Source organism: Bufo bufo, chromosome 6, assembly GCF_905171765.1.
Source record: "Bufo bufo chromosome 6, aBufBuf1.1, whole genome shotgun sequence".
NCBI lineage: Eukaryota > Metazoa > Chordata > Amphibia > Anura > Bufonidae > Bufo > Bufo bufo.
The window spans coordinates 237704963-237716522 of NC_053394.1; the positions used below are offsets into that span (position 1 = coordinate 237704963).

The 11560-nt window shown below is 37.9% G+C and overlaps 1 protein-coding gene across 1 annotated transcript; it reads right to left on the reverse strand.

Annotated features, from left to right (window-relative positions):
* Positions 1-2511: 2511 nt before the first annotated feature.
* LOC121005239 (uncharacterized 29.1 kDa protein in cryB1 5'region-like) lies at positions 2512-8128 on the reverse strand. The gene is made up of 3 exons (XM_040437856.1): positions 7969-8128; positions 7564-7605; positions 2512-3165 (listed from the first exon to the last, which is right to left on the reverse strand). The coding sequence occupies exon 3, from the start codon at positions 3073-3075 to the stop codon at positions 2686-2688; it is 390 nt and encodes a 129-aa protein (XP_040293790.1). The 5' UTR covers positions 3076-3165; positions 7564-7605; positions 7969-8128; the 3' UTR covers positions 2512-2685.
* Between the last annotated feature and the right edge of the window lie 3432 nt (positions 8129-11560).

Consider the following 11560-nt stretch of genomic DNA (forward strand, 5'->3'; position numbering starts at 1 on the left):
TTTGGGTGCTGTCCTTACAGCAGAGATCAGATGAGTCTTTCAGGACTGTAGTGGACACTGAATACACTAGCCTATCGATTTCCCTATTAAATCAGCAGCTGCTACAACTGTCCCTCCTCTCACTAAGACTGCAGCTTCCGAATGAATCTAAAATTGATGCTGTCCAGGAGGTGGGAGGGTCTGGGAGGGAGGGTCTGCTGCTGATTGGCTGGAATGTGTCTGCTGACTGGGAGGTATAGGGTCATTAGGAACCCAGCTCTAAGTTGAATTCGCAATGCGATTAATATAACCTGTATTAATCGCATTGCGATTACAACTTAGATCTGAGTTCCTAATGGTTGTATTGCTAGAATTGACGAACATAAAGAATATAGCACTATATTCTCAATCTTCTTTATATTCTAGCAATACAACAACCATTAGGAACCCAGCTCTAAGTTGAATTCGCAATGCGATTAATATAACCTGTATTAATCGCATTGCGATTACAACTTAGTCAAATTTGTGACACTGCAGCTTCCGAATGAATCTAAAATGGATGCTGTCCAGGAGGTGGGAGGGTCTGGGAGGGAGGGTATGATGCTGATTGGCTGGAATGTGTCTGCTGACTGTGAGGTACAGGGTCAAAGTTTACACAATGATGACAAATAGGGGGCGGACCGAACATCGCATATGTTCGCCCACCGCGGCGAACGCGAACAAGCGATGTTCGCCGGAAACTATTCGCCTGCGAATAGTTCCAGACATCTCTACTCATCACTACCCCTGAATCAATATTAGGTGGAAGCAGGAATATCGCACCCCTCAATCAGTATTTTGTGGAAGCAGGTATATCAAACTCCTTAATCAGTATTTTGTGGAAGCAGGTTATATCGCACCCCTCAATCAGTTTTTTTGGGGCAACAGGTATATCACACCCATTGCAAATAGTTGTTCTAATAACGCTTGTTCCTCTATATAGCTGCGGTATCGCAGCAGAACTGCACATAACTGCTGCACAATACAAATGCACTATAATATACTTTCTATTTTAAAAAGTATATTATAAGTATATCATACCCCTCAGTATATCACACCTATCGATAGCACTCCTATACCAGTCCTTAAAAGTACTTTTGTGGCCCTATTAGCTAGCGTTTGGTGTCCCTAAAATTCTGTCCCTGCTCCACACAGCAACCTCTCCCTACACTGACAAAACACAGAATGTAAAATGGCTGCTAGATAGGGTTCTGATATAGAGTGGGGCTGTGTTCATGTGCTGAAACGTCTCAATTGGCTGTCCTGTCCCACCTAATGGATGTGTCATCGGTCAAAGTTCGGCGCAATGCAATAGAATATGGCGCATTCGAACAACGCCATATTTTTGAACATCGCCATATGTTTGCATGTTCGGCGAATCGCGAATGATCAAAGTTCGTTGTGAAATGACCGCCGGGCGAACCGCAAGACCATCTCTACTCATCATAGAAATTTATAGCATACTGCCCCTATTCCTGAGTGTTATATGTAAGTACTTGTTGTAAGAACCTTATCAGTTTTAGTTATCTGCTTATTTTTCTTAAATCTTAATTTTCTCTTTATTGAAACTAGACTAATCTTACTATGTTTCAGACTCAGACTGAACTAATCAACTATTTCTCTGATAAAATATCTTGATTGGTTGTCAGTTGCTCCTCTGTACATGGCAGTACAAGTTCTGCACTGCACTCTGTACAAGGATGAGCTGCTTTTTTGCATGTTACCTATCTCATACATTGGTGGCGTGTCACTAGGATATGCTACTAATGTCAAATAGGTTTGGGTCCCACCTCTGAGACTCACTCCTGTCTTCAGAACAGGGCCCCCAAAGTGAAGCAGAGCTCACCTCGTGTGCTGTCCATTCACTTCTATGATGATTCCAAAAAAAGGTGAGCAAGTGCATTTGGCCATTTTTGGAAGTCCCATAGAAGTGAATGGATAGTGCACCATGCATGCACAGCCATCTGTGGGAAAATATCCAAGAGGGTGCGGAAAATATCCAAGATGGAGCTCAGCTATTTTTGAACTCCCATAGTGGTAAATGGAGGGTGGCCACACTTGTGCAGTGTGCTCTTGTATACCTTTTGGGGGCCCATTCTGATGATAGAAGCAGATCCCATAGGAGGGACCTGCACTAATCTGGCATTGGTCATATATCCTAGTGATATATCCTTGAGATAGGGATAACCCTTTGAGTAAAGCATGACCCACTGATTAGCTTCACTGATTAACTCCCCTTTACTTAGTTGATTTAAATGCCCGATCACTGGTACTTTTCCAGTGAAAAGTTCACAGAATGGCTGAATAGCCCATTGTATGGGGACTGAACTGCCCATAGCATTGTTATTTTAATGTGTTTTGCTTTACAATGGTAAAAGAAAGACTACTGTAAATGGAAAATATTGTAACCTAAAGCCATTGTAAACTGGAGGACCATTTGTGTTTGACTGTCCAAGTAATCATTTTTATCATAATGCAAAGAAAAGCCACCACTTCTGACTTAAGCGGATAATTAATTTATTTGACAAACATTAAGAAGATGCAATAGATATTTAATTTTTTTTGTACAGTTAAACATAATGATTCAATAATGATATGATTATTTTCAAGTGAGCAGTATTGATATTTATGCTTGGCAAGGGTTTGCTGTATGAAATATTTATTTCTTTACTCCACCAAATCCTCTGGCTTCTCCATATCCTCCTTGTGAAACTTGCCCACCCAATCCTCCTGCTCCTCCATACCCTCCTTGTGAAACTTGTCCACTGAATCCTCCTGCTCCTCCATACCCTCCTTGTGAAACTTGTCCACCAATTCCTCCTGCTCCTCCATACCCTCCTTGTGAAACTTGTCCACTGAATCCTCCGGGTCCACCGTATCCTCCTTGTGAAACTTGTCCACCGAATCCTCCGGCACTATCATACCCTCCTTGTGAAACTTGTCCACCGAATCCTCCGGCACTATCATACCCTCCTTGTGAAACTTGTCCACCAAATCCTCCGGCACTATCATACCCTCCTTGTGAAATTTGTCCACCGAATCCTCCGGGACCACCATACCCTCCTTGTGACACTTGTCCACTGATTCCTCCCATTCCTCCTACTGCTTGGCCTTGCACCTGGCAAGGATTAACTGGAGGGCAAGGTTCTAATGAAAAGAAATATAACAGACTTATTAATTTGTTGAATTTTGTTTTACAAAAATAACTTTATATATAGGTTATATACATTAAATTAAGCTGGCTGACCTGCAATAGATAGCCAAGCTCAATATTCACAAGTGGAATTTGGCATTTCTTAGTTTTAAGGAATAATTTAGGATTTTAAATGCTCCTGACATCAAAGTTCTCTGACCATCACCCTTAATGAAAAAGTGTTTATTTTTTGAAAGAAAAGGGAAAAAGCTGAAAGCATTTACATCTCACGTCTGAAAGAATAATTTGTGGATGAGAATGTGTAGCTTTGACCAACTTTTCACTGATACAGTATATACATATTCTATTTTATATTTTTATTTGCAGTATGTCCCATTTGATTTCCAGTAATTCTGAGTCTGATGGGCAAAAGTGGTTTCCAGATAGTAGCTGTCAGCAAGTGGTTTTATCTGGGTAAGGGCCATATTTAACTATGGGCTCTATAGGCAGCCTTAATTTTATTTTATTTTTTTCCATCAACATTTCCGTGATGATTAGTAAGATAATACATCTTTATAGTGGAAAGAGTTACATTTTCTGATACACATAGAATTTAAATAAGTGAGCTTATTGCATATTCTTTTATTATTAATGGATAATATGATGTAGTTAGCATTATGATACAGTCTGCTGAGATTTAAATCTGGTACTGATCTGATGGACACAATCCTGACTGAGCAAGAGAGAGGAGAAAGATAATAAGCTTACTCCTTACCTCTCCAAAAACTGAGCATGCTTATTATAAGGAGCAGGGCTTACAGTAATATACAGTCCATTAGTGTTGAAGATGTGAAGAATTCAAAATGGTTTACAGTCTCAATAGTTTTTAGATAAGTTAGGAAACAGTATTAACACATTCGCTACTAGATTTAAAAAAATCAGGTTCTAAATAAATAAATATATATATATATATATATATATATATAGTAATGTAAATTCAGGGCAGCACACCTAGTAAAGATTTCTGGGTGCCAGCGGTGTCGACACTAGGTCCAAGAGTGTCAATAAGACAAAGAAATAAGCACACCGCAGCACATCCGTCTGGTGAAAAGTAGTGGGATCCTTTATTCACCCAGGTAGCGACGTTTCGGTCCGCTTACTGGGACCATTTTCAAGCAATGCATACATTACAATTGTGGGTTTTTATATGGTCATCTCAATTTGCATACATAAGTGATACTTAAACAAAATAGTGAAAATAAAATAGAATACGTTGTGAGTAAATACATCCGAACATCATATAAGAAAGACAATGCGATCAAATACATGAATACATATAGTTCAGATATAAAGAGCCATCAGTGCATAAAATATATAATTATAACACTAAAGTGGTAATCAAAGTTAAATAGTTGTCACCTGTGAATGTGACGTTGTAAGAGGGCCTGATATGGAATCGGGCAAGCTCAAGTTGCAGGTGGATACAGGATTCTGTGCTGTGTCTCGTGGATGCGGCGTCCCGGAACTAGATTTGCGCATGTCCGTGACGTCATTGGAAAAGCGGTCACGTGTTCACAATAATGTGTCACATGATCGTCGCGTCACCGGCACTATAGACAAAATGCTTATATATCAGTACAGAGTAACATCTACGGTCAAATGCTATTCAGGAAGCTTTTCCCAGGGTACAGAATCGGGCGATGTGCTATCAAACGGTGCACTATCACTCGGATTATGTAAATGAGGGAGGAGGGGACAGCATCTGCTGATGCCCTAACATTCCCTACATTAACCCTTACCGGGTAAAAGACTTCCAGAATTGACCATAACAAAAGAAAAAAACGCATACAAAAGACGCATTCATGCGATTACAAAAGAAAAATGCAATATAGTCCGGGATGAACCGCGCATATCCAGAACATCTGTCCTCCTGCTGAGCTCAACCCTTCCATCCATAGGTCCTATATGTGGAATAAAAAAGTGAAAAATGTGAATAAAAAAATATATTATCCAAATATATTTTTGGTTAAAAACATAACAAATTTCTCATTACTGGGATCGACAAGGATACAAGAACGTGTCATCATATGAATAGCCAAGGTTTGTACTCTACATTTAGGCCGGTCGGCTTAATAGATTGTAATTTAAAGATCCACTCGGATTCACGCTTTTTAAGCATTTTAATGCGGTTACCTCCTGTGCGTGGCAATGGGACATGGTCAAGGATCATGAACTTTAGATCACTTTCCCCATGTCCCATATTCGCAAAGTGGTGGGAGACTGGCAAATCCTTCCGCTTTTTTCGTATCGAAAAACGATGCTGATTAAAGCGGGATTTGAAGTCACATGTGGTTTCACCTACATATAAAAGCTTGCAGGGACACCATAAAACGTATATAACGTAACAAGAGTCACAAGTTAAGCAAAATTTGAGTGGATATGAAACTCCAGTATTTGGATGTATAAAATCACGTCCCTTCACCATGTACTTACAGTTTACACAGTGAAGGCACGGATAACTGCCACACTTTTTGGGGGCTAAAAATGACTGATGTACACCCTTTTGTGAGCCTATGTCATTTTTGACTAGTTTATCCTTAAGATTGCTAGCTCTCTTGTATGACATTATAGGTCTATTACAAAATTCAGGGATATTTTTGTGTTCAGGGCACTTATCTTAAGGATAAACTAGTCAAAAATGACATAGGCTCACAAAAGGGTGTACATCAGTCATTTTTAGCCCCCAAAAAGTGTGGCAGTTATCCGTGCCTTCACTGTGTAAACTGTAAGTACATGGTGAAGGGACGTGATTTTATACATCCAAATACTGGAGTTTCATATCCACTCAAATTTTGCTTAACTTGTGACTCTTGTTACGTTATATACGTTTTATGGTGTCCCTGCAAGCTTTTATATGTAGGTGAAACCACATGTGACTTCAAATCCCGCTTTAATCAGCATCGTTTTTCGATACGAAAAAAGCGGAAGGATTTGCCAGTCTCCCACCACTTTGCGAATATGGGACATGGGGAAAGTGATCTAAAGTTCATGATCCTTGACCATGTCCCATTGCCACGCACAGGAGGTAACCGCATTAAAATGCTTAAAAAGCGTGAATCCGAGTGGATCTTTAAATTACAATCTATTAAGCCGACCGGCCTAAATGTAGAGTACAAACCTTGGCTATTCATATGATGACACGTTCTTGTATCCTTGTCGATCCCAGTAATGAGAAATTTGTTATGTTTTTAACCAAAAATATATTTGGATAATATATTTTTTTATTCACATTTTTCACTTTTTTATTCCACATATAGGACCTATGGATGGAAGGGTTGAGCTCAGCAGGAAGACAGATGTTCTGGATATGCGCGGTTCATCCCGGACTATATTGCATTTTTCTTTTGTAATCGCATGAATGCGTCTTTTGTATGCGTTTTTTTCTTTTGTTATGGTCAATTCTGGAAGTCTTTTACCCGGTAAGGGTTAATGTAGGGAATGTTAGGGCATCAGCAGATGCTGTCCCCTCCTCCCTCATTTACATAATCCGAGTGATAGTGCACCGTTTGATAGCACATCGCCCGATTCTGTACCCTGGGAAAAGCTTCCTGAATAGCATTTGACCGTAGATGTTACTCTGTACTGATATATAAGCATTTTGTCTATAGTGCCGGTGACGCGACGATCATGTGACACATTATTGTGAACACGTGACCGCTTTTCCAATGACGTCACGGACATGCGCAAATCTAGTTCCGGGACGCCGCATCCACGAGACACAGCACAGAATCCTGTATCCACCTGCAACTTGAGCTTGCCCGATTCCATACCAGGCCCTCTTACAACGTCACATTCACAGGTGACAACTATTTAACTTTGATTACCACTTTAGTGTTATAATTATATATTTTATGCACTGATGGCTCTTTATATCTGAACTATATGTATTCATGTATTTGATCGCATTGTCTTTCTTATATGATGTTCGGATGTATTTACTCACAACGTATTCTATTTTATTTTCACTATTTTGTTTAAGTATCACTTATGTATGCAAATTGAGATGACCATATAAAAACCCACAATTGTAATGTATGCATTGCTTGAAAATGGTCCCAGTAAGCCGACCGAAACGTCGCTACCTGGGTGAATAAAGGATCCCACTACTTTTCACCAGACGGATGTGCTGCGGTGTGATTATTTCTTTATATATATATATATATATATATTTTTTTTTTTTAACCTAAATCTTGGACTACCCCTTTAAAGACCTATAATGTTTATCTCCAAAGAAGTGAAACATCAAATTAAGCTGTATAGAAACGTCAAATATTGCATTATAGTAGGTAGGTAGCACAAAAGTACACAACTATATAAATAAATCCTTATCCTTCATTCAGTTATGGTCATACCTTTACATGGGTCTTGTATATATTGTGGTACTTGTGCACATGCTGAAAAGAGAGATGTATATGTTAAAGCATCCACTGTAGGATCATCACCATTTTTAATACATAACGTACATAGAATTTCAACTTGTAACCTCAGTTTTTACATGGTCTTTCAGACAGAATGTTACCAAAGGGAGGAAGCAGATAGAAGGGAGTAACGCATAGCTTCAGGATCAGACTACACATAGTTAACAGTCTGTAACCATGGAGATACTTAAATCTGCATAAAGCTGTAGACCCAAAATGGTATGCATTTTAACTGCAGAAATAGAAATGATTGCAATTTCTACTATAAAGAACATGAGAGGCAAGCATAATATTTTATGCCATGTCAAGTTCATTCTTTATCTTCTGTTTATTACTTACGGTTGCATTTTCCTCCCTTGGTTGCCATGATGGATTGTCTTTTTGGGTTGGTGTGCCTTTCTGAAGCGTTTACCAATATGTCTTGTCCCTTTGTGAAGATGCTCTTATATACAAAACCTGATGTCTTCTCCTGATTATTCATTGGTGTTCCAAATCCCCTTAATAAGCCAATAGAATGCCACTCTAACTATCCTAAATTGATCTTCAATTATTAGCTAGTTGCATACCTGAAGGCATGGGAGTGGCCAAATATGTAATGTATGTAGGTGACATGGTATTCTTGAGCCTATGTATTTTAAAAGAACAATGGGTGTGTCAATGAAATAAAAAGGCCATATATATTTAGAATGATAGACACTACTCATTATTTCAGTTTTATTACGTAGACTTGCTCTACTCAGTTTATTTTTGATACAATATTAGATACATTATTCACAGTTAAGGTATCTACTGAATCAGTGTACGGTGATATTACAAATATCATAGCAACTGTGTTTAATATAACTTTTAATTAGCAGTAAGCATTTGTTGATTAAGATATTTGAAGTGGATTAAACATGTTAAATGATTAGTAGATGCTCCACATGATCTGTCAGCAATACTAATTTGAAGGGGTTGTAGAGTATCTCTATAGGTTTTGCTTTTGAAACCTGTTATGAGCCGTTGTCATAAGATATGATGCATCTGCTCCAGGGGAATTTTTAATATTACTTGGTGGTGACTCAAATAAATGATAGTCTATGTACGTAGTTCATGGAGAAGTCAGGTCCACCAGCAAGAGACCTGTGAATTTATATTTATTATAATGAACATTGTAGTCAAACACATGGTGTTGGGTATATGGGGGTATTTAGAGAATTTAGTTTCTGCCTTTAAAAAGGGACCGCAGACAGCATTTACAATGGCAGCATGAACTTAACAACAAAAAAATGTAGCATGTACATCCACATATTTATCTATCACATCATGCAGAATGTTTTTTTTTTTTTTTGCATGTTTTTTTGAATATAACAACTCATTTCATTTAACACATCTATAATTCAAATGTATAATGTTTAAACTACTAAATAGTAATCTGAATATACAGTATATGGCCCACTGCTCATTACCCAGCAGCATAACCAGAAAGTGTCAGCCTCTTAGGTAGCAGTATAAGTCTTGTATAGGACTGCGCTGCCGAATTTCTCTCATCCGATTCCTCTTTACACCATAAGGCTCATTTCTGATAACCCGGACATGGGAACAAGAGCTTAAATCTTGGGTACCAGTGCAGCTATTTTCTGAAGCAATCAAAAAAAAATAAAAAATCTTAGAATAGCTGTGTGAATTTCCATCATCATTGGGTTTTTTGGGGGGATATATATGACTTTTTGATTGCTTTTTATTTTATTTTAAGGAAGCAAGATGAAGAAAAAGCAGCAACTTTGCCATTGCTTTAGGGTCTTCTTAGTGAGTTGTACACCGTGAATAAAAATGACATGGTAACTGCATTCTGCTGGTCAATACAATTACAGATACCAATTTTATAAGTTTTTTTTTTCCTCAGTTTTGCTACTTTTACACAATAAAAGCATTTTTAAATTTTTTTAGTATTTCCATTTTCTGAGAGCCATTTTTCTTAATTATTCTGGTCTTGAGGGCTTGTTTTTTGCCTGATGAGTTGACATTTTCATTGGTTCCATTTAGGAGTACATAAGACTTTTCAATGGTTTGATATTATGTTTCTGGGAGGTGAGGTATACAAAAAATGGCCACATTGGCATTGGCAACCTGATAGATCATATAAATTTTTTATAGAGCAGGTCGATATCAAATATAAAACTGTAACATAGCAACATAACAACATCCATCCATCCATCCATCCAGTTTTATCCTGCATTGTTGATCCAGAGAAAAATGCAAAACAAAAAAAGAGGTAGAAAACAATTTTCCATATTTTAGGGAAGGAAATTTCCTTCTAAGCGCCAATCAGGCAATCAGAATACTAATATCTAGTAACTATAACCAGTAATATTATTGCTCTACTGAAATTCATCCAGGACCCTCTTGAGCCACCCTTGTTTGGTAGAAAGTTTGATGGGTATAAATAGATCTTGAGAGAGCTTCTGTATTTCTTTTTTTGGTTTTACACAACAAAATCATTTGTAAAACAAAAATCTTTTTGTGTCACCATTTTCTGCGAGCAATATTTTTGTTTATTTTTCTGGCAATAGTCTTGTGTGACGGCTCATTTTTTCAGGAGGAGTTGAATTTTTCATCAGTACCATTATGAGGTACATATGACTTTTTGATCGCTTGATATTATGTTTTTTTGGGAGGCGAGGTGAATAAAAATAGGCTTTTACCAAAAAACACTATAATGACCATAAACATGTGTAACTTCTGGATTTTGATGTAAATCTGAAGTGTTTATATACCTACTCCACACAATGCACTAATTGTCTGCTAAACTAAATTGCATTAATATTTTCTTTTCTTTTAAACATACAGTAATCTATAAATGCCATCAACGAATGGGCAAGTTCCAGAAGGAGCATCTAAAAGATCAATTGGCTATCCATAAGCTGCTGTGGCGGGTTTCGAAGAAGGTTCGGAGGATGGATAAGAGGAACCATTATATAATGAAAGATATAGTTGCTTTCCATGAAAAAATAAAAAAATAAGCCAGAAAGGACAGTTATTGTTAAAATGTTGTAAATTGTTATTGTTAAAATGTTATTAAAAATATTTATCTGCCACAAACTTTATGTGCCCGATCTTGAAAGTTCTAGCAGTCGGAGGAACGCGTCGTGTCGTGTGTAGCTAATTTTGTACTTCTTTTTCTTGTTGTTTAAAAAAAGAATTATTTATTAAAACAAAAATTTTTGAAAGTCAAATAGTGTCTTTTTTTTCATGTTAGCCCATTCCTGCTGCACACTTACAACATGATGCTGTCAGAGGTGTCTTGGTTTATTTTTGGTGTTGTCCTGGTATGGTAGGGGCCCATTCCTGGGAACAAATTCCTGCTGCACACTTCGAACCTGCTGCTGGCTGTCGTGCTGAGTTAGGCCAAGCTATGTGTAGGCCTTATACTGGACTCTTAACATCTACCTGCTGCTGATGCTGAAGTCTGTCCTGACCCTGATGACTTATGTGTGGGCCTTATACTCCACCGTTACCAAAATTTGCTGTTGTAGGTCCTGACACTGCTGAGTTATGTAGGCCTTATACTCCACCATTACCGATACTTGCTGTTGTAGGTCCTGACACTGCTGAGTTATGTGTGGGCCGTATACTACAGTGTTACCATGTACCTAATGCTGTCTGTTCTGCTGTCTGTCCTGACACTGGAATAAAGGGATCTTACAACAAACTTATAAAATTACACCGTAACATTATATTATAAAAAACAAAAGCACGCGTTATCAAACTTAAAAAAGGTATTTATAACAAAAATAAGAAAAAAAGCCTCTAGGGCAACTTTTTGAGCTCCAATAATATGTTGTCCATATTTTGTAATTGGAGAAGGTGCTTTTCCTCCATTTCCCACACCTTCTTATTGACGCGATGCTGCAAATTTTTGAGTTCCACCATGTCATTTATGAACTCTCTT

What these genes read in the sequence shown, in the direction of transcription:
- LOC121005239 (XM_040437856.1), bottom strand. Translation starts at nt 3,075, where the DNA reads ATGGTGGTCCCGGAGGATTCGGTGGACAAATTTCACAAGGAGGGTATG.